The 27,027-nt window shown below is 39.5% G+C and overlaps 2 protein-coding genes across 2 annotated transcripts; one reads left to right on the top strand and one right to left on the bottom strand.

Moving 5' to 3' along the window:
- The first annotated feature begins 97 nt into the window (after positions 1-97).
- On the top strand, positions 98-12,954 carry SLC46A3 (solute carrier family 46 member 3). Its single transcript, XM_059838806.1, has 6 exons — positions 98-252; positions 441-654; positions 5,762-6,635; positions 7,049-7,132; positions 8,638-8,794; positions 10,372-12,954. The coding sequence occupies exons 2-6, from the start codon at positions 463-465 to the stop codon at positions 10,457-10,459; spliced, it is 1,395 nt and encodes a 464-aa protein (XP_059694789.1). The 5' UTR covers positions 98-252; positions 441-462; the 3' UTR covers positions 10,460-12,954.
- A 2,382-nt stretch (positions 12,955-15,336) lies between these two features.
- POMP (proteasome maturation protein) lies at positions 15,337-23,759 on the bottom strand. The gene is made up of 6 exons (XM_059838808.1): positions 23,679-23,759; positions 22,118-22,215; positions 21,359-21,419; positions 19,277-19,378; positions 17,504-17,597; positions 15,337-15,831 (listed from the first exon to the last, which is right to left on the bottom strand). Exons 1-6 carry the CDS (start codon positions 23,679-23,681, stop codon positions 15,764-15,766), a joined length of 426 nt encoding a protein of 141 aa, XP_059694791.1. The 5' UTR covers positions 23,682-23,759; the 3' UTR covers positions 15,337-15,763.
- Positions 23,760-27,027: the final 3,268 nt, after the last annotated feature.

The raw sequence follows: 27,027 nt of genomic DNA, 5'->3' as shown, positions 1-27,027 counted from the left end.
ACAAGCACGGCGGCGGTGACAGCCGCGGGCACAGGGACCCCGCTCGGCCGCCGGGCCCGGCCCCGCCCGCCGCAGCGCCCCGCCCGCGGGCCCGGCCAGGGACGGCGCGCCGAGATGGCGGCACCCGGCCTCGTCCTCTCGGCGGCCGCGGCCGGGGGGGCGGCGATGGCGCGGCGGGGAACACTCCTCCGCTGAGGGACACGGCCGCCCCCGTCCCGCCCCGCGGTGTCACGGCGCTGCGGGACCGGGCCGGTGCGCAGGGGACAGCCCGGCGGGGCGGGGCGGGGCGGGGGCGCTCCGGGACCGCTGCGCTCCGGGACGGGGCTGGCGGAGCGCTTCCCCCGTGCGTGGGGCTGTCACCGTGCCCGCTGCCGCTCGGGGCTTTCGCTTTCACCTCGTGAGGTGAAACACTCGCACTCGCCATTTGTTCCCTGACGCAGGGTTTGAAGCCCAGACCCAGAAATGAGGAAGGTTCTATGCGTGGAGCCCGTCATTTTCTTCTACGTTTTCGCGTTTTCCCTGACGACCCCGCTGGTGCAGCAGTTCATCTACCGGCGGCTGTGGGAGCAGGAGTACAACTCCACTTTCGTGAGCGACAGCAATGCCAGTCACTGCGAGCAGAATAAGAGCAGCCCGGCTTATATCAAACAGAAGGCAAGTGGCGGGGGAGGAATAATAATTGTAAATAAACTTAGAGCCGGGAGGTGCTGCCTCGGTACAACCTCCTGTTTTATAACCTTAACCTTTAATTCTCCGGAAAGCCGTAGTTTTGTAACCTGCTCTCACTTCACTGTCTCCTCGATCTAATGTTACGGTGTAGGCAGAGATAGTGCTTTAAAGACAAAATTTGTCTCCAGGAAGATACTGAGACAAATTCGTATTTTAGCGGGAGTTGAAAATCGCCTGAGAGAATGGGGACCAAGTTAGCATTGGGCTGACATTATCGCGGGTACAACTGGAGTGGAGGCTCCTCCTCCCACACCATTGCGCGTGTTGTTTGTGAGCCATCCGTTGTCTCTGTGGCTCCTACTGTTCTTTGTAACCGTGAGAAGCTTAGCAAATGCCCTGTAATTTCGAGGAATAGTATCTAGCTTAAAATACATTTATTTCAGAGGAATTACAAGAACGAGGAACGGGGGGAAATTAAAATAATTTTTTTTGTGGTTTTAAAACGTGGAAAAAAATTTAACTGATCTTTGCATGATCAAGTATAGTTGATGGTTTGCCATTCAGAGCACTGCCTTGCTGGAATACAAGGACGTCAAGATGACAGGATCTCATGGTCAGTTACATTTTTAGCACTTTTCCATAGTTCAGTGTGCTGGATAGCTAGTTGTTGACTGGTACCTCTTCCATTGCACTTCCAGTGCCGTTTTAATGCTACACTTAAGCAGAGCTAGCTGTGAGCTGCCAGCAGAAGAGATGGTCATTCCCCATTTCCCTTTCCCCTTTCACCCCATGTGTTGTATCTCACAGTTCTGCAGTTACAGGTTATGGTTTGGATTTGAGTGAGGCACTGATTCAACAGAAAGCTCATCTCTTGTTTTGGGGTTGTTTTTTGAATGTCGGTTTTTTGTTTTTTTTTTTTTTTCTGAAGCAATACACTGCTCTGGCACACTCAGTGGCCACATGATTTCTGTGTCTAACATGGGAATAGCAGAGGGAACATATTTTCAGAAGAGGTGCAATAGACCCATACTTGTCAACAACAACTGGCAGTTGGGTTGGATAAAGTGAAAGATGAAACCACTGTAGGGTCAGGAAAGTAAATGATTCACTGTATAAATTACACAGAAGTTGGGGTCACAGAAACAGTCAGTTGGCATTCCCTTGCACTGCTGAAAAGGTGGTACTTGAAAATTTTTGCTCACATCCCATATCTGAATCGCTGATGTGTTGCATATGTGCAAGACTGAACGCCTGAGCCTATCTGCCTCATTTGTCTTATATAAAAGGAGATTGCTAATGGAACATGCTTCCAGTGAAGGTGATCAAAGAAATAATTCAGGACTTTTAGTGTGGCATATGTTCTTTGTCATGTGACAGAAGCTGGTCTTAGTAGAAAAAATGTGAAAAGGTCAATAGAATTGTGGTCCAGCATGGCTTCTGGGCTGACCCATGGAGGTAATCAACAGTTATTGTTGGAGTAATGCTTGTATGTTATTCCCAAAAAGTGTTTTATTTAGTATTAGCTCCCCATTTGATGCTGTGTCTGGCAATTTTCTCTAAGCATAAAATTCTAATTGCAGAACCCATCAAGAAATCAATATTTCAAATACATCTTTGCATTTTGCAACCCCCTCAAATTCAACCTGATTTTCAAATTGCCATCACCTTTGGTTCAAGATATAAGACTTCGTATTTCTTTTCTCAAAACACCGAAGCAGAGTGCTTAATTTCAGCTGAAGTTTAGATAGTGTCTCTGATTTGATGACATATTCACACTTTACAGGTCTTTTGTTTACAAATCATAGTTAATTTGCTATTTGAGAACATGAGTTCTGCAAGACAGCAGTTGAGTAATGGCCAACAGAACTTCTTCGTTTCCCTTTCCTGCCAAATTTCCGTTCCCTGCATGTCAGTGATTGCCAGTAGGGCATGAGCTTTTGAACAATTACACTCTTGTCTGGATGCCTTGCTGCATTTTTATACCACACTAGTTACCATAGTGTAACGATGTAGGTGTTCAAAACACGCATTAATTTAAGTGCAAATGGGCCTCTGTGCTGAGTAATAGTCCTGTGCATGGGCCAAAGAGTAGATCCAGTTACTTAATTCCAAACCCTTTTGCAAGGAAGTGTGTAGTAGGTGTCCCAGATTTTCCAAGACCTTCCTAACCTAAATCTAACTGAATTAGGTTTATAGATGTTGTAAGTGTTGCTGTAAGGCCCTGTTTGGCATTAATGTTTAAAAGAACATCTCTATTAACAGTTAATTTAGTGTAAGTCCTTATGTTCAGAGAATGAGGAAGCTTTATACTAATCTCACCGATTTCAAAGCAAAATGTAAATGGAAATTGAAGACAAAAATCACTTGGAGCCTGCATAAAAAGTAGAGTATAATTCAAAATGGCTAGTCTTTGCAAAATTTAGATTAATTATTTTTTACAATTTGAAAAAATAGTCATAATAAAGTGAGTTTGAAGGTAATTGAATATAAATTGAAGTATTCTGATCATCAAATTGGATAATCCTTTTTAAATATCTCATAAAGAGCTGTATTTTTAATCATTAAACATTTTTTATAATCCCATTAATTTATTATCCAATCCATTAATTTTCCCTTGCTATTCAGTAATATTTTATCTTACCAGCTTGTGAGTTTATCATGTCCTTTATATTGTTCAATCACAGGTGCTGCCCTTCTCTCTTAATTTAATCCTTATGTAAGTTACTTGCTTCTTCATATTTTTTAATTTTGAAATAGGTGATTGAAATATCTATTTCTGTCCACTGTGAGTAATTTTTCAGAGTAGAGTGAATTTGCAGATTAAAAAACTAGACCTTTCTCTTCAAATATATGTCATTCCACTGGTTATTTAATGGAGTTATGTGATTTTAAAGCAGCCGAAGGTTTGACCTATCATTTTCTATATTCTTTTCCTTTGGCTCCATACAACCATAGAGTGAGCAGTTACATGCCTTACACTCTAAATGGATTTTTCCTATACTTATGTCTGCAGTCTTTTTTTTGGTAGGCATCAAGTTTTTTATCTCAGCAAGTTCATGGCCACGTGTGTTACCTGGATGTGTAGCCAAGTTTTGTGTGTTGCACCACTTCTTCCAAAACAAGAACACCCAAGTTTGGGGTTTTTCATTCTTTCAGTTTTACACTTCATTATGGCCTGGCAATATTCTCTGTATTATGTGGTTAATATGGGTTGAGATGATACATATTAACATTTAATTCTACTTTTAACATAGTAGCATTTGTTTGATGCTCATGGCTTTGAACAAGACAATCCTAGTGAAGAAGCAACATCTGCAACTACATAGAGTTCTTTTTGTCAGCAGCAGAGGAGTTACAGATCAGAATAACATTTGCCATCTCAGTTTGTTCAGTCTTCATGGTTTTGACCCTTCCAGGGTGACAGCACTGCTGGCTGGTTACCAGGATATCATGAATGCTAAGGCAGTCAGACACCATAAGGGAAGGGAGCAAGAGGCTTTGGAGTGCTGGGGATCTTGAAGACTTTCCTTGAGAACCTCAGGATCAGTTGAATTTTCCTCTTGTAATAAAACCTGGTGTCTTGTAAGCAAAGGAAGAGATTGAATGAGAAACTCGTGGTCTCTGCCTGTAAATATAAATATGAATTTATAAAGCATTCAGCAGCTTTTAAAATTGCCCAAGTACATTCCTGTAAGTTTTAGGGGCTTTTCATCATTTTGGATGCTACTCAGTCAGAATTATGTTAGCTACAGAGGAGACACCTGAAATGTGCAGTATAGATGGCTTGAATACAGGCTGAGAATGGTGTGGGCAGATTTGAACAAGTGTACTTGTTGCTGATTGAAGAGCACAATGCCTGCCCAAGTCAGTGTTGTGCCTCAGATAACTCCAATAAGACTTTCAGCAATACTTTACTCTCTGCATCTGACACTTTGTCTTAGCTAGTATAAAGGGTTTGTATGAATAAAGTTGCTTCCTTTTCCCCTGCTGTCTGATCAGGTGGCTGTCTTTGAAAGGGCTGTTGTGGCTACTCTCATCAGATCTGCATCTATGCATTAAAACAAGATCTGAATTAGCTTGCTGAGTGTCCTTTAGCAGTGGGCTTCATAACATTTTTTTTTTTTCAATTAACCATTCTTTGGTTCTTTTTTTCTGCAGACATTCATGCTCTGTTAAATGGTTGGTTTTCAGTCACATTTGATTTTTATACTTCTGTTAAAAAGAACTCTAAAATTTTTCCCATAATGGGTGTTTATTTTTATAGTGTTAGCTGCTGTTCCTTATGTGAATACCTGCTCTGGTGTATCTGTAGAGACATCACTGATTTGGACAATTCCTGAACCCAGAGCTTTACATGTTTGCAAAATCCATTAATTCACATACCTGTGAGTCAGTACAATATTTAAAGCTGTATTTCACATTTTTTGGTTGCTACTGTTGTTTGTAATAGTAGTAGTAAGATTGCACAGGGGGATGTCAGAGCAAACTGTGATGTGTTTACTTGCACAGTGTGCTCTAGTCCATTAATTCTTCCTTGTAACCCCCTCAGTAGAATTATCTGGGAGGAAAAGTGATCTCTTGTGAGGAGGGAGCATGGGGTGTGTTCCTTAATCGATGACTGGCTTACTACTGATTTCTGAGTAGTATTAAAATAGCCCAGTGCCCTTTTGCCATACCCTGTATTGAAGGAGATACTTGCAGTTAAAGATACTTACAGCTCTTGTAAGTGCACGTTCAAAAGGATTGTTCTCTTGCCTGCACTGAAACTTCTGTGTCAACAGTACTAGCAAGACTGTGTCTTCAGCTTTAAGTTTTGGGTTAAAACGTAACAGGGAATGTTTGAGGAATATTGAAGATCAAATTACAAAAGTCTGAATATGCAATGTATTTTATTATAGCCTAGTACATAAAAATGTCATATAATGTTATAAAACTACATTGCATGTATGATAATAGTAAAATTTATAATCTGTAAACATGTACAGTGATGTTCATGACATTGCATACTAAAAATTATGTAAGTAATATTGTGACAGATTTTTTTTCTCAATTTATTATAGTATTCACAATTATTTTTATTTTCTCTTTGCAGGAAGTTCAAGAAAAAGCCTCTGTTTTTAATATGCAGTTGGACTTAACTAGAGCCATTCCCAGCCTTATAGTTGCCTTTGTCATTGTAGCTAATGGGGATCGCCAGGGACACAAAAGATCTTTAGTTTTACCATCAATGGGAGCTTTGCTTTCTAGTATTAGCTTCACTGCAATATCATATTTTTCCTTGTCACTCTCTGTCCTATTTGCAGTTGCATTTATTACTGGACTGTTTGGAAGTATAGCAACTTTCCTTGGAGGAGGCTTTGCTTACATAGCAGAGGAGTGTCATGATGAGAAGCAGAAAACAACACGAATAGCTGTAGTGGATTTGATTTTTGGAGTTGTATCTGGATTGGCAGGACTGTCATCTGGCTACTTTCTAAGAGGAATAGGCTTTGCATGGACATTTGTGATAGCATCTCTGCTCCATGTCATTAATATAATCTATATTGTATTTTTTCTGGAAGATACCGTAGGTGTATCTCAATTCCAGCATGAAGCACCAGTATCCTGGAAAGAACTTCTTAGGGAGACATTTTCTGGAGTGTACATACTTTTTCAAACTGCCCCTTACAAAAAGAGAATTTTAATAATTGTGTTACTTTTTACATTTATGACTTATTTGTTTACTGTGCTGGGTGGGAGTTCACTTTTTACACTGTATGAACTGGATGAGCCACTCTGCTGGAATGAAGTATACATTGGATATGGAGCAGCTGCATCCACTTCTATCTCGCTGACCAGCTTTTTAGGAGTTTACTTATTTTCTAAATGTCTCAAAGACATTTATATTGTCTTTATTGGGATGTTTTCTTACATTGGAGGAATGATCATGGCTGCCTTTGCCAAAACTACTCTGCTCATGTTTTTAGGTGAGTTCAGAATCAGTTGTTCCATGGTCAACAATGTATATGAAAATACTGCTGTGTTATCTGTAGTGAATGCAGTTGTTGGATATTGAACATGCCACCTTGAAAGGGTCATAGAGAGGTAAAATATAAATGGGTGATCAGACTGATTCAGTTGATTAAAAGATGAACTATGTGAAGAAACAATGGAATTACCTGCTTATGGTTTTAGTGCCATAGAAATATATTTGATTTATAAATTTCTCTGTTCTTGGAGAATTGTGTCACAGTGCACTTTGTCACATCTAGTCTGACTTTTCTGTTGCCTTTTACTATTTGGGGAACTAAGTGTTCAAAAGTATATGACTAAGGCAGTTGTAATATATTTGTAAATCCCTGGATTTTAATTAGTTCAATGTCTCATGGCTGCTTTACAGTGAGAGTGCCATCTTTGTTCTGCTTTATGCCTATTCCTGTTCTCCGATCCATGCTGTCAAAAGTGGTTCTCCCTGGTGAACAGGGTAAGTAGAATTGTTTTTAAACAATAAAATAATACGGTACTTCAGAACAGAGATGCACAAAGATTACCTTTAAACAAACAGATCTGTATTGGTACTTTATGATTCCTTTTCTACCAAGTTCTGTATAAATATGAGCCCATGTCTTGACATTAATGGTTTCTGGTTCTGAATTAAATATAAACTGTGTTAAAAACTACTGCAAGTTTCAACTTTCAAACAAAATACTGTTCTTAAATTAAAGACCATGGGAAACTTGAAGCAGAAGAATGCCCAAGATTTATACAAGTATTTCACAGGGGCTTCTACATTCACAAGATTTTGGCATGCAGAGAAAGATATGTTTCTATTATTTAGTCAATTTCTCACTTACTAGTTTAAAAAGGTAAGCAATGGTCAATCTTCATAGTATTTGGAAACAATTAGACTTGTATCTTCAGCTATGGAGCAGGACCCCAACTTCAGGCCATTGGCTTCTAAGCATATCCCAAGAAATGTAACATAATACTTCTCAAAGTCCTTTCCTTATGGAACACAGAAAAAAGCATGCCAAGCCTCAAAATAGGGCTCTAACAGCCCATATTTTGCTTTTGGGGAGTGTACCTTTTCTAGATTTTGGGAAACATATACTTTCTAGAAACATTTTCCTGAGTTGTTGTGTTTTACTTTTAAAAAGATTAATCTCCATACACTAAAACAAAGATCTGTTTGTACTAGCTGTGCTAAAATGCACCTCTGGTATTGAGTTTCTTGGCATTCTTCAGGGCTTTGGCTATTTGAGTAGTTTGATGAAGCAATCAGCTTGCCTCTTGTCATCCTTTTCTGCTTACCTAGTGTGATTTTGGTTATGGTTCTGTGACTATGAATGCAACTCCAGAAAACGTGTTCAACAAGACACTTATGGGATAGACTGCCACCCCAAGGGTAGTTCAGTCCAAAATATGTTGTTTGTTTCTTTTCAAAAATGAGAAGGCAGTGGTTTTAAGCTGAACCAGCAGTCCTTGCTGAATCAGTCTTTTCCACATATAACAGTGCAAGTTAGAGAAGGAAGAAACAAGAAATATAAAAAAGTATATAGAAGAAATATATAAAGAAGAAGTATATAAAGAAATATAAAAAAGTTGGAAAAGTAAAATGAGGAAGAGAACTGGAAGGGGTAAAGAATGGAGATGTGCACAACATGGTTAGTGAGGATGAACAGGTTAAATTTGATGTGATAAGCAAATGCAAGAAAGTAGGCATGGTGACAGAATAATAGGAAAGAGAAATAGTTTCCATCAACAAAATGTGTGGTTTATTTGTTGGGTTTTTGTTCATTTAAAATAACTAGCATTTTGTAGGAGTTGCCACAGTTTTCAAAGCCAAGTATGATCGCCTAGTGCTTGTAACTTGCAAACTTGTAAAAATATTGTCAACAGATATATCTTTTGAACCGTATTTAAAAACTCCAGTATTTTGAAGAGGTTTGGTTTTGTTTTGTTTGTAATTTGCTCATTTATTTTTGGCAGGTGCTGTGTTTGCTTGTATTGCCTGTTTAGAAGTTGTGACCGGCACAATGTCAATTTCAGTTTTTAATATTCTCTATGCAACTACTGTTGCATGGTTTTCAGGCTTTAGCTTCCTCCTATCAGCAGGCCTTTGTCTAATCCCACTGTCTGTCCTGTGGTAAGTACAGATCAGGAGGGTTCTTCGGACTGGCTTTTCCAGTAATTTCTATTTTGACATGAATTGAAGCTTTGTAGTTTAGTGTGGTAGTTCTCAAACTTTCCTATCTGCTAGGGTGCTGTAGTGGCTCTAGCTTCACACCTTTGCCCTGATCCAGCCACCTTCCCTCAGCTCTGTGCTGTGAATTTCCCCCAAAATGAAGATAACCTGCATGTACTGCCAGTGGAATACACCATACCCTTGACTGCAAGTGTGACTTGCCTTGGTTTGAGCCCTTTATAGGGTCTTTCTTCCAGGAAAGCCTTTCCCACAGATCACATGAAAGGCATGAACTTAATTTTGCAATCTGAGCTCTTCTAGATGCTAATGAGGGTTATAAACATGACAGTCACTCACTGGGTTTGATGGAAAGCTATCTTTCCTGGTCTTTGGTCATGGGTACCTTGTGACCCAGTGCCATTAAAATCTGTAAAAGATGTTAAAGCCCAAAAGAATAAACTTATAACCACGTTTTAAATAAAGGCCTCTATAGCAGTTGTGTCTAATCATACCTAGTGACCATCCAGTAATACGGACAGTGAAATACCATTCATGAGTACTCATAAAGCAAAGATCACTTTACATTATTTCCAGTTTAAATTACTTCTTTTTAGGATGCTCTTTTAGGATGCTGAAACAAAAATCTAAATGACAGAAGAATCACTTTTCATTAGATAGATTTACAGTTGGGGGGAAAAGATGTTTTTCTTGAGAGGGTGGCACTCTGGCTAGAGACTTGCATATTTTTTTCCAACACTTTACCTTGGTCACCTTTTATCTCTGCATCAGCTGCATTTTAAGATTTAAATAGGCAGTGATAATGCTGTAGATTTAGAACATTTCACATAATTTCAAGTCTATTCCTGCTACATTATAATTATTTACACAGTCTTTACAGAGAAGCTATACTAATGGTAATTTAAAGTGGTGATGGGTCTTAGACCTGAGGGAATTGAAGAAAAGGGGTCTTGCATGTGAGAATACTTTCCAGTAAAGTAATAAATAATTAATATAATTAATAAATAAAATAATTACATTAACAAAGGCACAGTAAGTACTTGTTCTATTAAGTAGAGGAAGTGTCTATTAAGAAAGCAAGCTCTACTGCAGAAAAGGAAACATATTTACCATCAAACACTCTATCTTGCAATCAGTACTGTAGTCCATCACCATAAATTTCTGAAAGTTATATTTCTTTACCTTCTGTCATTAGTTTCAGATATCTGACCCTTTGACTACTCTTTCTCTGCACCTTTCTTTTTAGAGTGTCGTTCAGTGTTGTAGTTGGAGAGCAGGAAGGTAGTTGTTCCAGTCTCTAACACGCAGATTAGTTTAGTACTGTGCTCAAAGGCAGCAGTAATGATACTGTCTGACTTGTGTAATTAGGGCAAATAGCATCACTGCTTTTGTTTACTAAGACACATTTGTGCCACAGAGGATGGCTGCAGAGAGCTATCCTGTGTGTTTGTTGCTGCTGAATCAGCATGCTATACTGAGCTATCTCAGCTAAAGATACCTGTCTGATCTTTGTCTTACAGCTGGCTTCTGTGCACAAGCTGGAATGGGGAGGACTTGGCTCTGCTGGTACCTGAAGAAGTATCCAGCTTAGAGAGTGCTGATAGTTGAACAAAGGATCCACATACCCATAATTTCTAATCCGACATGCAGTGGCAGAGATAGTTATGTCACACAGAAACCACAGAGATAACACAACACAATCTCCAAGTGGCCCTGCAGCAATAAGCACTAAATTGGTACCACTCAATACCCAATCTCTTTTTAGCACTTGACTAAAGCTAGCTATTAACTACGGAAATAGGCTGACAATTGAGATTAATGCTGCTTCAGCATGAAGGAAAAAATAAGGTAGGATGGTACTTTTTCCACTTACCCTTTCAAGTTTGAGAATGTCAGCTGTGGATTGTGATACATCTTCTGTCACTTTGAGTTGGGTGACAAAGACAAGCTTAGCAACCCAGAGGACGCTGGCAATTCTGCTGAAGCCATTGCAGCTTGTGCCAGCTGAGGATGTGGTCCACTGCATCCATCTTGAAAGGCCTGTCATAACAGTGAAGAAGCCCTCAAACTGTCTAAAATTACTAAACTAAAAACCAGTTTTTTCCCGAAAGCAAACTGGAGGCAGTACTTACACCTGCCATAAGTACACTTACTGTTCTGCAGCTTGCAGTATTTGTGTAAATTTAACATGTGCAGACCTTGCCTGTGACTTAGCTCTTGAAATGATTTTCACATAAAACTGTCAGAGAATTTCTTGCTGAGAAATCTTGCAGAGTGTGAAGTTCAGCAGAAACCTACATTTTTGCAGAGACCATATTGCATATTTATCATTTTCCATATATTAAGGACTGCGTATGGACATCTCTGTTTTGTCCCAGAGATACTTCTTGTTTTCTAGTTAAGTTGGTACTTAACTTAAAGGTTTCTTTTAGTGAAAAGCTTTGATAGCATTTCTTATCTGTAGATCTTTATTTTTTTAACAACCCTGAAATGAGGTGACAAAACTAGAATCAATAATCTAATCATCTTGCAACAAATGCAGCATAATTTATGAACATTTGAACAGCACTTCTAATCTTCAAAGCACTTTACAAATGCTATTCAAAACATCCTTCCATAATAGATACTATCCTCACGGCCAGATAGAGAGAAATTAACAGAGAGGACAAGTGACATGCCCAGGGCCCCAGTGCAAACTGGTGAGACTGCCAAACCTAGGAATCAGTTTCAGCACTGACTCCTCACCTTTTCCCTTAAGATCCTTAAGTAGAAATCATCCTGAGTATTAGATTCTAGAATGCACAGCACAGCAGAAGTGTGAATATAACACCATGTTAAGGACCACTCCCATCTGTTGATTTTGTGAAGACTGATGGCCAATACTGTTCTGATCTCTCAAAGTTGTGTGTGACACTTTTCCCCCAAAACAGATTAGGTAGAAAAAGCAAAACAATGTAAAGTGGTTGCCATCTAGAGAATGAAACCTCTAAGAAAGCAACTACAATGACTTCACATGCACACAGCTTAGGATAAAAATGCAGACAGACATGTGGTGTATAAACTATGAGCTGCTTACAGCCACTGATACCCATCCTATGAACAGAGACTCCTGCAGAACTTCCCAGTGGTGCTCCACCAAAAAATAGTAATACCAAATAATGATGATACTTTTATAGATCCTTTTTAACTGAATGATTGCATTCTTTCCAAGTTATGTGTCATGATCACAGAGAAGCCTGGAAGAAGGTTCAAATAAGTTAAAGGGAGAGCTTACAATATTCAGGAGACCACTATCTGCTCACAGGTAAAAACAGGGCCATTTATCCAGGCCAGAAGGAATGTGCTAACACCTCTAGCTAGCTCTTACACTTCTGTCCTGAGCTCCCAAGACTGATGTTGGCAATTAAAGCTCATTAGCTTTCTTTCAATAGTTTAGACTAGAGCTACAATATAAAAGTGCTTAATGCCTTTGAGGTGCCCAACCTACTGCCAATTTATTGGAAACATGAGCTGAGTGCTACAATAACCAGTGGGTCCAAAACATAATGAGTACTTGTAGAGAGATTAGGAAAACACTGATGTAAAGGATTTCAGCACAAACATTACATTGTCTTCCTTGCCTCTTCATTATGCAGTTATGTAAGGCTTTATGAAATTAACTATTTCACACAAAACTGCCAGGAAATAAAAAAGCAAATGCAGAAGGAATGTGTACCTGCACTTGCTCTTCTTCAGTGCACACCTCTCCTAGTACTTGGGAGCTCACAACAAAGCGAGCCACTTCCACAGTGGTGCTGTGTCAGTTCAACAAGCACGTACACCTCAGGAACGGCTTTGTTATTATTTAACTGCACAAAGTACGTGCTGTTTGCAGAGTGTTTCTGGTAGATGGAGCATTTAGAACTGGCTATAAATTTAGGCCAAAACACATGGAGGATATGAACTGTGTTTTTAAAAAGCCTTGCACAGTGGAAACTGAGGAACCAAGTACTAACATGCATCAGATTATTAAAGCAAAATCTATTAAGTTTATAATAATTTCTTTATTTGTGTATAAATAGAAATTATTTTGACATAATAATAAAAAACTTTGGTTTTTTAAACTCTGTTGCATTTGTAGTTCTTCTGCTTTTAAATTTTGGTTTTTGACAAATGGCCAATGGCATGACTGATAGAGGATTGTTGGTGTAAACAGGAGCAACATTATGGTATCATCTATTTCTTATGGTCATAACACAAACAGTAGAGCAGATGTGGTTTTGCTTCCCTCCTGTGCCTGGGGAGAGGAAAGGATGCTGCCCAGAACATTGGCACCAAGTGGAGGTGGGAAGTTACAGAGTAGGGACAGCACTGCCACCTGCAAGAAGTCATGGTGGAGGATTGTGTTGCACCAGCCAGGGCAGCAGAGCTGGAAGTGCCTTCCTCCCCTTACCCAGGCCAGATCTGTCCCAGCTCCAGTGCCCAGCACACCCCACTTAGCTGCCTCCGTGGTTTGCTCTGTGCAGCACCTGCTTCACAGGATGAGGCTTGTACAAAATGGGAAGAATGGGCTGGGGCAGGAAGCACAGTCCACAGCCCAACACCTTGTAGCACTGAGAAAATGCAACCCTTCCTTTTTACCTCAAAAAATTTTTGCCTCAGTCCTGCTTGACTCCCATTTCTCTACTAACAGCATAAATTCTCAGACAGGCCTCTTACACATACTATTTGCTTTCCAGCCTGGCTAACCCCTAGGATTAGCTTCCTTACAGACATAATGAACAATGCAACTTCCTGGCTCTGAATACAGCTTGATCTCACCCAAGATTATTACAAAGTATACTAATCATTGAACAAAACCACCTAGAAATCGCATGCAGCCTCCTAATCTGCTTCTGGTTTTGCACGGCACTAATGAGAAACTCTAGTAAATTACTTGTCTTAATGTAGTTTTGCTCAGATGCAGCAGCATCCATCTTTCAGCCAATACTGGGAAAGGCCAACCAGCTCAATACACTGAAGTGGGGAGCTGTAAGGTACCAGTGTCCAATTGTTGGATGGCTCCCTGTTTTCTTGAAGAGTGCAGGTAAGATAGCAGACCTCTAAAAATCCATGCCAGCACCTTTAACTTGTCCCAGACCTGGCAATGAAATCCCTCAGCTTTTCTGGCCTGAGCCTTGAGCAGTACAAAGCCTACTGAATCCCAAAGCTTGCTTCCTAACAGTTTGGTTTTGCTTTATTATAAACCAGCAGCCAACTCTGATATTTAATAAACATTATCAGCTCATGGACAAGGACAGCTGTAGAAAACAAAAATGTGAGTAGGTCTACACTTGCATGTTCAATTTATTGGTCCTCTCTTTAACCTCCCTAAGGAAAAAAACCCCAACAAATTAAACAGCTTGTACTGCATAGCACAAGCCTCTAATCTCTACAAGTCTTAAGTGACAGAAAATTTTAGAAGCTTAATTTCTTAAATGAAACAAATTTAAATATAAAACCAAATAAGACCACCACTAAAGTGAATCATACTATCATCTTAATGTTTCTAAAATGCTGCAATGTTTTGCATATAAAAGCACTATAAAATTTACAGGACAGAAGCTAGAGGCTTTGGCCCAAACTGATAGAGAATTTGTAGTAGCTATAAGTCCACTGAAAAGCACAAGGGAGATTTGCAGTTGTGGAAAAAGTTTTATAGCAACATTCCTGTTAAAATTATCTACAACAGAACACTAATTACATTTAACCAAGTCATTAAAACTTGCTGAATAAAGACAATTCCTGTTTTAGAAATACTTCTTCATATATGACAATAGATAACATTTTTTGAACCACAGACTTTTTTCCTGATATGCCACATTGTATTAGCTGCCTTGCAAGATTGATATAACATATACACATGTATGACACCAGGAATAGTTGTTACAATCCTGAATTTGATAAATAAAACCACTTAAGCACACAAAACCCCTTCCAGTGGTCTGCTCCTTTAAAAGATGTATTTAAGTATAAATTTCTCATTCTTCCTTAATTAAGATCTGATTTTTATAAACCCACAAATAATTATTTCTGCATTTGTACCACCATATCTTCATGTTCTTACTCCAGCAGCTTTATTAGGTACTTTAATAATTCTGCATTCTTTCTTAATACTAAAATACCTAGGCCTCGGAGCACTCTTTTGGATTATGTTCAAACAGATTTTAAAATATCTCTTTAAACCCAAGTGGAACTTGCTTCTACTTCCAGAAACCAAAATACCCTTTCAGGGACACACATGAAAAAAACCTAGACCTTTACTTCTACTCTTACAGCAACACTTTCAATTCTACATAAAAGCTTAATAGCTAACTCAAATAGCTGTCAAGAGAGGGCTACAATATATGTAACTGGCAATGCCAAAGTTAAAAACCTTTAAAGATATTCCAACAAAAGGGATAACACTTGGTCACGGATAAGAGATTCTTCATTTAGGATTAAATATACTTTGAAATGCAACAGCATTTATAGCAAACTTTTATTCAATAGTTTAAAAAGTGTATGGAAATTTTCATGAACAAAGAGTTATGCAACGGAAAATACCTTCCTCTTCCCCCATTAAATGCATTTACCACAGTAGTCAGTTTTAAAATGCCTGGGTATTTTTGAATTTCTTGTATACACATATAGCATTTCCATATTTGAGAAGCTATTGTCCTGAGCAGTTTATGAAAAGGCATTATTTAAACTACCTAGTTACAGGACATTTGTATGATTGGGAACAAGCACAGAACAATTTAGAGACATTAAACATTAAATGTGCCTTTTCATTAAGGAAGGCAAGTGATAACTAAGTTTGCTTGCTTAACACTGTGAGTGTCAATTTAGTACCATGTACTTGGATCTGCACTACAAAGACACACACAAAACATTTTTCTGAAGTATATTTTGTTACAATAAACCAAGCTTGTGCTCCATCATCATGTGTGGTTCTCCCATAACCTCACTCTGGGAAGGATCTGAAAAAAGAAAAATTGACAGCATGAAGCCTTTAGCAAGCTACAAAGACTAACAACAACAAATGAAGGTGAACATCTCTTATCATTATAATGCTTAGTGCAACAGTTACTTATTTTGACAGTGTTGCAAAGAGCAGATCTGTAACTCAGAAGCCTCTATCCAAAGCACGGATAGAACTGATAGAACAATATACGTGTTCACAAGTATATTGTGAACAGCTTGTCATATGACACACACACATTTCAAGTAAAACCAACCTGTTCTGCGTAAGCACAGACTCCAACTGCCTGAATCTCAAAGGGATTACACCACAAGTTTAGTGTTTGAGAAAACTCAAGTCTGACTGAAGCATTTCTCCATAGTTGCCCTACACTTCTTTCCAGCAAAACTTCTCTGCACAACTGGAGCTCACAGTCCTCCCTTCTGTTAGCTGGGTCATATTCCTGGTTTCTCTTTTCTACCCAGCTGCCTAGTTCCACAGAAATTCTACACCTGTAAATATCTCTGAGATTTCCTACACTCTGTAAAGTATGGTTGACATTAGCCACTGTACTCAAAGGCCACCAAGGAATGTGCAGAGGACATAAGAGAGACCAATACTGACAGTACAAACTCCTTTTCTAAAAAAATTAAAATTTAAAAAAAAAAACCACAAACAAAAAAAAAAAAAAAAAACAAACCCAGAGCCAGCACACATGACTGTTGTGACTGTTTGGAAGAAATACACTTTTCTTTATGGGTGCATCAATCATGCTTTCTTTCCATAAACAAGATCTATTAATGCCTCTGATTCCTCCAGAGACAACAAAAATATCTAGTCCACTTTCTCATAAATAAAGCCTTAACAAAAACACTTATAGCCCACTCACTCCTCAGCACTCTATAAAAATCTAACAGTTTGTTGTGAGCAGTGGTCAATAACCAAATTTCTACAAATTATGTTCAACATTTGTCTACCCCTGTGGAACCACAATAGCCCAATATTCCTTCCCTTGGTCCCTCTATATCCATGGCAGAAAATAACACCAGATTTGGGGTTATTTTCATGCCTCTAGATTCAGATTTGTTCCTCCATTATTTAGAGCTTCCTATCTCCCCAGCTATTTCCATTCTCCAATCCCACTTCAAAATACTCTGCCTCCTTCCATCTCCTTAAACACAAGCTAGAACTAATTTGTTCAAAAGCTATTTTTCCAGGTTTATTTTATTCCACACATACTAACAGTCAGCAGGGTGCCATGCAACTGCAGCCTGTTGAGTTCATTTGAGGGAACCTTTCCCCTGCTAAGTCTGTTTCATTAATTCTCTACCTCTTCTCTAACACTTTCTTCCTAATTACAGAATGTAAAAACTTTGTAACCTCTGCTTGACAAAATTTGCACAAGTACTTCAAAAGTTTCTGAGCAAAGAGACATACAACATACATGAACTCCTTTAGAAACCCAGCCTATAAGCAAATACTGTCTTGCTCAATATTGCAGAGTAATTTCCACATAGCTTACAGCTGAATTACATTTATTTCTTCTTTGCCAGTGCTTCTTTGCTTTTAGGATTTAATGTTCTTTGCATTTTGGGAGTTTAATTCTCTTGCTGAGTAGAGGCAAAGAATTTCAGAGCTCCCAAATTTCACCTTTAAATGATTCCATAATATTAAAGCCAGAATGTATTTACCATTAAGGATATCCTCAAAACCAATGCATTCATCATTTCCCCTCAAAATATCCATTGCCATGTTTGAGCTGTGAAGAAATGGTAGACGCTGGACCTGTAAAAAGAGTTCAATCAAGAGTTCAAGTCTCAGCAAGTCTGAAATAGAAAGGGTTCATATTTGGATTTCTCAGTCTGAAGTGACTTAGAAAAGTCAAAAGGCAGAAAAAACAACACTGGAATAAGAGAACTACTGGCACACAAAGACACACAAACACCGCCATGTCCTTTTGGTTATTTGTTTGAGAAGAACAGCCTTCTAACAGATTTTTAGTTTTCACTGTGGTGTAGGTAGTACAGCAAATACTGCACTTTGAGAAGTAACAAAGTACTTTCTGTCTACTCTGTAAAGTTCCTCTCACAAAGTTGTGGAGGTTCACTGCAAACCTCCAGACCCTGAGGTCAGTACTGGGTGACTGATGTATACTGCAGAGTTTGGGAACTACATTCTAAGCCTCCTACATCTCTGATAGGTCAGGTACACAAGTGAAAGAGCTATCCTGACTTTCACATTCAAACATAATCCTCCTTTTAATTAATCTAAATCATAATTATGTCTCTGATCTCAACCAAATCTTAAGCTTCAAGTCCACTCCCAGTTACTTTCAACAGTCTTCTGCACCCTTCACTCATATTTCCAAAGAAATTTCAAGTAGCACACAGATTTCAGAGCATAAATTTTCTGAGAATGCATTCACTACTGCTAGAGATACTTCAGCTAAACTACAAGAGAACTTGTATACCCAATATGAATCTTGAAGTGAAAAACCTTCTGATCACCATATTTCCCCCACCCATCTCCCAAAGCCACCTCTGGAGACAGACTAAGAGGATATCCTCACCTCCCGCATTCTCTGCAATGAGCTAATGTTAGTTAGGAAAAAGATTCCTCAAGACAGCACAGCTGAGACCAAGGGATGTTTGTGTATCTCACATCCTGACTTTCACACCTTCAGGACCAGCAACTTCTTCCAAGCTTAATGCAGCTCACTATGGTTTAATAGCGCCTTATCACTCAGAGTACAAAACTGCTCTCATTCACTTGGAAAACCTACTCTTAGAAGCTTGACAACCTTCAAGAAGACAAAAAAGTTTACTAGGACCAATGAGCTTTCCATGTTTCCCTTTCTCCAGCTACCCTCAATCGTAGGAGAAAAGGAGGAAAAGGAGACAGACTCAGCTTCTCAATTAAGAGTTAAAACCTTTGAACTTAACTCCCTGTAGAGCCCCCTTGATCTTACAACAAAGGCTGAGGAACAATAAGCACATAGAAAACTCTGTTTCAGGTTTCACATTACCTCTACATCTACTCCCAAATCACTACCTGCTTCACACCCCTAAGTCTCTTTTCCCTACACTTCCAGAGACTCCTTCCTGTGAAGGTCATACATTCTGCAGGGGAGAGAGGAAGAGTATTAATTTTAGGAGTACTCAATTCCTCCTGCTTTTCTCTGAAGGCTTACAGGAAGCTATTCCACAGCAAAGCTAGAGCAGTTACCACTTCACCAAATAACCAATAAGAGAACAGCAGTTAAGAGGCTTTAGTATATGGACTGCTCTAAAAACCAGTAATTGCACTGTTTGGTTCATTGTTTTTAACAGCAGATTTTAACAGCAAATTAATTTCTTTTGGAAACATAAGATATCTCAACAAAGAAAGACGTGTCTCTGAAAGCATGTTTCATAAACATTTTTTTCAAATGGCCTAAGTTATACCAGTTGGATAAAAATGCCTACCTGTTTCACTGCTCTGAATTCCATCTGCAGCTTTAAAGGTGCATGGATTCCTTGGATGTTTCTCAGTGTGGCAAAGTTTGTTTTATCTTGATTTAACTGGAACTGTCACAAACAATACTGATTTTTAGTTTAGAAAAAGTTACCTTAAAGTACAGCCATAGAAGTAATTTGTGACATCCTACTTAAAAGAACATGCTTACTTAGTTTGTATGTAAAAATTCAGTGATACCATCAAACATATCTCAAGCGTACAGGAAAGACAGTGATGCAGTAAGATTTGTATAAAGCTGAAATTGTTTTTTTGCTGGATTTTATTCCAAATTAATAGAAGAAATTTTATTTTGTTATTTTGATAATCAGGAGATGTAACACCACCAAGTGGTACAGTTTTGTACTACTTTACAATGATATTGTCTGGATAAACAGGAAGCTAAGTCCAGTTTAAAGACCACAAAAAGCAATTTGATGTGATTAGTTAGTTATCAAAGAATACTTAAAAACACGGGATATACTTATTTTCTGATCAAGCAAGGAAACAGAGCACCCCTTACAGTCTTTATGATTCTGAAATGCAAATGAAAACTCATATTTTCCCCAATTGCTCTTAAACTTACCAGTAAGACAAAGAAAATCTATTCAGTAGAGGTTTTTTAAAGAAAAAGTGCTCACCCATGTGTACTGGAGTACAAAGAAGTTATACTTAATGTTAAACTTAAGCTTAAATAATAAAAAAATTCAAATCTATAATCGGAAAATCTGTACTCCATCACCATGACAAAACCTTTTTGTTAGGAGAACATCATATTTATGAGAAGGGATCTCAAAAACCAACTGAAAAATACAAGTCAAAGACATAACAAGCAACAATCTATATTGAATGCTCTTCAAAAGGTAGCAGAAAATACTATTTATATGCCTCATCCTAATCTTATAATTATAATAATTCTGGTTACATAATTTTTCCATTTCTCTAATTTTATAGAGAGAAGGATTTTTGGATAGCAGAGACATTTGGTTTCTACCAGTGCTATCGAAAAACCTTTTTAACATTTATAGCAGCAAAACCAACCATAACTATCTCAGGCTAAGTTAAATATTTTCCCATTCAATATACGTGAAAATAATTATTAAAATGGCCTTAGATTTACAGAAAAATTAAACAAATGTGGAAGAAACAATTTAGAAGACTCACATACTTCTTAGGGGATCACATAGCCTATTTTATTTCTGTGTGTTTTTGTCTCTTTAACATGTGATCTTGTAATTATGCAGATTTTGTATAGCAAGAACAGAATTAAAAACTAAGTTATAGCAATCAGTTTAAAAAAAATCAATTGACAAACAGCTCTGAAACTTTAACAGTATTTATAAATAAACTCACAAATTTGGAGTCACAAAATCATCCTTTTAATGCAAGGCAACACTAACACTGGCTAAAATCAGAAAATATTAGACATTACAGTCAGACCTTGTCCTGCTGTTTAATTTGGTAACATTGCTTCAGGACAGTAGGCACAAGAGACATTCAGCTCAACCAGCAAGTCTGGCCTCCCTCTACCTTCCACAGACCACTTGTAATGGTCCATGAGGGAGGACTGAGCCAGGAAAGATTGCAAACACTTATGATAAACTGTAGGTGTAAAACGTCTAGATGGAATTGAGGAATTTATGGAAAAATATGTACGTGTTCACAGGCTGAAAGGCTGAAAATGAAGACAGATGTTAAATCTACAGACAAAAATGGGAGAATCAGCCTTCACGAGGTGACAGGTGTGCCCCTGGTCTACCTATGGTGGTTGCACACACTCTTGGATGACTAAACCTGACCACACAAGTCCCTACTTGGAAGGCTGCTTACACACTTGAAGTGGAGAGAGATATAAGTAAGAGGTTAATATTAAACAGGCTTGCCGACAATGTTAGTTGTATAACTGAAATGTTACTAATGTTGAACACTTTCATTCTGTTAAAGACCCTGCTCATTACTTGCTACTGTACAAAGCACCCCAGATAACCACACCATTAATTTAAACTTCATAATTAGTTAAGAGTGAAGATGGCTACATTTGATGTTATGCTTACATTCTTTTCTGTCAACTCCAGTGGGTGGCTGGGCAACAATTCATTTTTCACACTTGTAAAGCTAAAAGAATAAGTAGAAACGACATTAACTTCAAATTTATTGGGATATGGTTTTTTAAGTTGCACTCCAAAACCAATCTCAGACACAAACACCAGCCCACAGAGACACATACTAACTACAGCACTACCAGAAGAAAAAGAGTTTCAAACATCCTTTATTCTTGACAAAACAGAATGTTTTTCTTCCTTCATACCATTTAGAAAGAGATTAAAATACTAATAAATTAAATCATTACAGATTTAACTATGTCTAAGCTACACTGTATATTATTTTCAAGCCTCCAAGATTTGCAATTGAATATTGTACACACCTTCCCCCCAATGCCAGTTGTAAGGCATTTTAAACTCCATGAACTTATTCTGGATTCATTATCCAAGACAGAGACATAAGTTTTGTGCTTTGGTAAAAATGGCAAACTCCAAACTATTTTTATTATATTACTTTTGGGGTTTGTCCCAAAGCTGAAATTAATCATTTCCCACAGTGTTATAGCACACTCATATAAACGTATATTAAAACTATCCGATATTTCACAATTCTCAATACTTTGCTGTTTCTTTTCTAAAGGACAATATCACAGAGCTAAATGCCTGTTTGCAACACACCTTGCAAGAGACTTCTATAAAAGCCAACATTTAACACCCACTGAAGTTCAACACTGTCTCCCACACAATTCAGCAAGCAAAACGAAAGCGTACCCCCTGCGCAGAAGATCATGACCTTCAAACAGCCCTGCAGCTGAAACGTCTGTAAATGAGATACTGTCCTTCAACAGAGAAGCAGTGCCTCTAGAATTCTGGAACAAAGAAAAAAAAAAAAAAAAAGAAACAGAAAAGGAAAAAAAAAAAAACAAACCCAGAGGATTACTTCAACAGAAGCAGACCACTTTTGTATGGGCCATTAGGCCAGCCAAATTAAAGGAAGTGCTCAAAAACTCCTTAAAGCACCCCTGGACAAACCCTAGACTTTAGAGTTTCTTTAAAATAGAGACCAAACACCCCAAAACATAAATCCTACACTAATACAGAATTCTTTCAGAGAGTCTGATAAGAACTAAAGGTACTGACAACATTTTTGGATCTGGTTGACCCAGATCAGGTTAAACTCACAATACACCCCTGTTTGTTCCCACCCTGGGCTGCAGGGATGGAAGGGAAAGTGGCAAGTCCAGACAGATGACAGGACAGAAAGGAGCATTCCTTCATTTTAGGGCAGTACTGACACAAGACCAAATTTAGCCACGGTTTGAGGCTGCCATAAGGAGGACAAGGTGTATTTGAGCAGTCCAGTATGCCAGTTAACTGAAAGAACAAAGGAAAGCAGTAACCGGTAGTGGATCATCAGAACTCCACAGACTTACTAGGTACCGCTTACTAGTAACCCAGGTCACTAATTTCACTCTAACCTACCCAAATTTATTGAAGTGATTTTAGGATTGTTCATCAAAATTGCTCCACCAATAGGGCAATATCTAATAAAAAACAAAAGGTGACAGCAATAATCTCTGGAAGGTGACAGCGATGAGCAGTTCATTGCAAGGGTTTCCCCCAGCAGCACTGTCAGATCTAAAAGAAAACTCATGCTTACAGCTAAGATCTTTTGTAGCAACATGTGAGCTCTCAGTAATATAAGAGCTGTAGGACAGTCCTAACATGCCTGTTGTTCCATGCATGTAACGCATCTACCAATTTACACACTCAGCACCGACCAGACCTTTGCGAGACTGCTGTAAATGAAAGCATTAAAGCGATACGGTACCTGGGTGACCTGACAAGAGGAAAGATCAAAGTTAAACTCACGGAGAAAACCACGAAACAGTGCCCCAAAGCAACACTCTCGAGGCACCCCAGTGCCCGGCCCGTCTGAGGCGGTCCCAGCGCCACTGCCCACCACGGAGGGCCCAGGCGTGACCTCCCTCCCCGGCAGCTGCGCCGCCGAAGCCGCAGGCTGTGGGGAGGCTGGGACCACCGGGGCTCCCCGTCCCGTCCCGCCCCGCTGCAGGGAAGGGCTTTAACCACTGCCGCCACGGGCCCTCCGCGCCTCCCGGTACCCCGCGCCCGTGAGGAAACCCGCCATGGCCGCGCCGGACCCCTATGACTCAGCACGGCCCCGCTGCCCCCTGGGGACGTCGAGAGGGTGAAGGGAGGGGTATCTGGCGGGGGTGACAGGGCGAGAGGTTCGGTTCGGTCCGGTTTGACTCGGTGCAGTCCGGCACAGAAACACTTCCACCCGCCCAGCGCCGCCGCTGCCTGCACTCACCATCTTGAGCCCCCGACGCGCGCAGCCACTTCCGCCGCCGCCGCCGCTCACTTCCGCCCCGCCCCCCGCGTGCGTCGCCGTGCGAGGGGCGGGGCCGCGTGGGGCCATGGGGGTGAGGGGGGGTCGGTGTCTGGTGGCGGATGCTTCGCCTTGTGAGGAGTTTGTGTCCCGACCTGTGCTCTCCTTCCCATGGCTTTCTTACTCGTAGGTCTGTGCCTTGTGAACTGAACGCGCTGTTCACTGAAGCGCAGGATCAGCTAGGTTGGAAAAGACCTATGAGACCAGCGAGTCCAACCCATGACCGAACACTGCCATGTCCACGACACCATGGCATCCAGTCCTTCCCTAAACACCTCCGGGAACGGTGACTCCACCACCTCCCTGGGCAACCCATTCCAAATCACCCTTTCTGTGAAGAAATTCCTCCTCACGTCCAACTTAAACCTCTCCTGACAAAGCTTGAGACCGTTTCATCCTGTCACTTATCCCCTGGGAGAAGAGGCCGACCCCCACCTGCCTACACCCTTCTTCAAGGCACTTGTAGAGAGCAATAAGGTCACCACTGACATCTTCTTTTCCAGGCTAAAACTCCATGTCGTTCTCACATGCCAGCAGAGCCCAGCTGTCTCAGTGCCACCGTGGTTCCAGGCAGGATCTAAAGTCGGCTAACACCTTAGCATAGTGGACTGGGCAGCCATGTCAGTGGTGTGGGCAGCTTTTCTCAGTCAAACCCATCCCATCCTGCTCTGCCACAGGCAGCAAAAACTGTGTGGGGGACACCAAAAGCATCACAATGCTGATAGCCTGAGGTGGTGAAACCAGGCAGTGATACTTCCAGAGTTTTCCAAATATTTCAATGCATAGCTCCCCATGTGTATCTGGGATATTTATGTTATATATTTCTTCTGAGACGTGTGGCTCATTCAACCCTTTAACCTTTTAATTTGTGTTACGCTTAGTAACCCAAATTGACCTGTTCTTATAAATTTTATATGTGGCGATTAAACGCCATCTCTCTCTCTCTCTCTCACACACACACACACACACACAGAGGCAATATTTAATCAGGAACTTTATATATGTTTTAGTGGCACTCAGATTTGCAAAAAAAAATAAGACTGAAAAATGAATACACTTTATAGTCCATTTTCCTGTTTCTTGGACAATATCTGTACACCTCTTAAGTCCCCCATCCCCCAGATTCTCAACCCAAGTTCTGGCCCTTTGTATTTAAGTCTTAGGTTTAAAGCAATAACTTCAAAAGAATGAGAATGGAGGACTGGAGTTTTTAAAATCATTTTTAGGAAAATGAGCACCACAAAGGTCTCTCTGATCTTATAATTATAATGGGTACTTAGTTATTGTGGTGCTGAATTCATTATTATAGAATAGATGTGAATACAAAAAACAAATCAAGTTCCTGTTTGACTGCAGCTTACAGAAAGCTAGGTTTTGTCACTAAATGTATTTATTTATTGACCGAGTTTGTTGATCAGGATATGACTGGAGAGATGAAACATCGAATTTTCAAAGTCATTCTTGCAGGACACAGACAGGATGCAATCACTCCCTGTACATTTTTGACATCACTGCGATCCACAGTCTAGGCTGCATAACATAAAAGGGCATACATTGCAAGAAAGAACTGGTTTTCCTCTACAGGCTTTCACACTGGGGAAAACTTCTAGACATAAACACAAATCACACACATATTTTTTTCATCAGATTACCAAGTATTTCAAATTGGAGCAAGGCTTGATTTCTTTCACAACTAGCTTTGCTTTAACAATCTTACAGTGAGCATCTTGACAGTGGGTGATGGGGTCCCCCATCTTGACAGTGGGTGATGCAGCCCCACTGCAAAGACAAAGGAGTTGCACAAGCAATTGTCAGGCTGACCAAACCTGGGACCAGAAATGAGAGCCCATGGTGAGCAATGAGCACTTTGACAGCTCAGAAGCAGATAGAAAGTGAGATGCAGCTAAAGGGGCCTTCTTGTCTGGGAACACTCTTTTAAGAGGATGTGGGCGCCTTAAAATTAGTGTGAAAATAACTATGGCTCCTCTAAATTGGTGACTTCCATAAAGTTAGGATGATGAATTTCACATGTTGCCTTTAAAGATAAACTCCAAATGTTTTGGGGATTTTTTGAGAATTTTTTTTCATCACTTTGTGTAGTGGAGGTCTGAAATGTATGACTGTTTCATGTGTTTTCTGGATATTTTTTACTGCAGCATTTTTGGAAGGTCAAATCTGGTCTCTTTGCTTTAGCTGTGGACCTTCATTAAAGATTCAAGCTATCCTTAGACTATGGACACTTTTATCTTTTGGAAATGGGGGAGTGTTTGCTCTTTTTGAAGAAAATGATACTGTTCAATGGTCTTTTATCAGTTAAATTGGAATTAAAAACAAAAAAACACTCATTAAAGGAGTCTTAAACAGCCTGACCTAAAGCAAATTCTGATTTCAATTACTTAGCTTTCTCTTGCCTGGATCCCAGCATGGCATCATTTCATGGGAGGTCTGTACATTTCCTGCTGAAGCCTCCAGAAGAAAGGTAGATTCAAAAGTTGTCACACAGAGGCACAACATTAGTTCAAAATCTGCTTTAACATAGCAGCAGAGTTCCCAGAAGAGAGCTGGCTTCCGCAGATCTCCTCTTCCATGGGTAGAGAAGTCTGGTGTGGGGCAGCCTTTGCTACCTAACCCTAACACTAGTCTAAAAATTTTTTTGTGTGAGGCAAAGGCTGCAAAAGGAGTATGTTCTCCAAGGAAGCTTGTCTTTGTATCCATGTTTTTTTTTAATATTGATGCAGCTTTGTCACTTTTCAAAATATAATTCCTTTGACGTATCAGTGTCAGCAATCTGTTCTGGCTACGTGAACCTCTATCAGAAGAAAACCTTTATTCTGTGGGACTGGGAAACTCTTTCACTGGTTTTTGTCAACAGTCAGTTATAACTTGTTAAAGTGAAAGTACTTTTTATTTGTTTTTAATCAAATCAAATAAACACATTTTCTTTGATCTTTAAGAACTCCTTTCTTGTTAACTTGCTTTATACTTTTATGTTTGGCATTCATTGTAAATCTAATTATTTAAAAAGTTATTTTGTTTTACATTATTAAACCTTTTCTGAATTTAAGATAAACAGGGGCATGTTTTGTTAAAGATTAAAAATAAATTTCACACAAAACTGCAAAACGTAGCAAAGATAATAATGTGTAGGCGTCAGACTGTTCCAAAACAAGACTCTCTAGGGGCTCTTCTGAACACACGGCTTCGTTAAAACCATGTTCTGAAAGGGCTCAGGAAACCCCTGTCTCTAACCCACCCTTTCCTGAAGCTGGTG

The sequence above is a fragment of the Haemorhous mexicanus genome, chromosome 2 (genome assembly GCF_027477595.1).
Source record: "Haemorhous mexicanus isolate bHaeMex1 chromosome 2, bHaeMex1.pri, whole genome shotgun sequence".
NCBI lineage: Eukaryota > Metazoa > Chordata > Aves > Passeriformes > Fringillidae > Haemorhous > Haemorhous mexicanus.
The sequence above is the reverse complement of the archived record's forward strand: the minus strand, read 5'-3'. Positions and strand labels throughout refer to the sequence as shown.

Bases quoted from the DNA above. Each gene is read 5' to 3' on its own strand.
- SLC46A3 (XM_059838806.1), top strand. From the start codon at position 463: ATGAGGAAGGTTCTATGCGTGGAGCCCGTCATTTTCTTCTACGTTTTC. The intron at 6,636-7,048 runs GTGAGTTCAGAA...GCTGCTTTACAG, and splicing joins TACTCTGCTCATGTTTTTAG to TGAGAGTGCCATCTTTGTTC. The intron at 8,795-10,371 runs GTAAGTACAGAT...TTTGTCTTACAG, and splicing joins ATCCCACTGTCTGTCCTGTG to CTGGCTTCTGTGCACAAGCT.
- POMP (XM_059838808.1), bottom strand. The intron at 21,420-22,117 runs GTACGCTTTCGT...TTATTCTTTTAG, and splicing joins CATGATCTTCTGCGCAGGGG to CTTTACAAGTGTGAAAAATG. The intron at 17,598-19,276 runs GTAGGCATTTTT...CTCTTTTTACAG, and splicing joins AATTCAGAGCAGTGAAACAG to GTCCAGCGTCTACCATTTCT.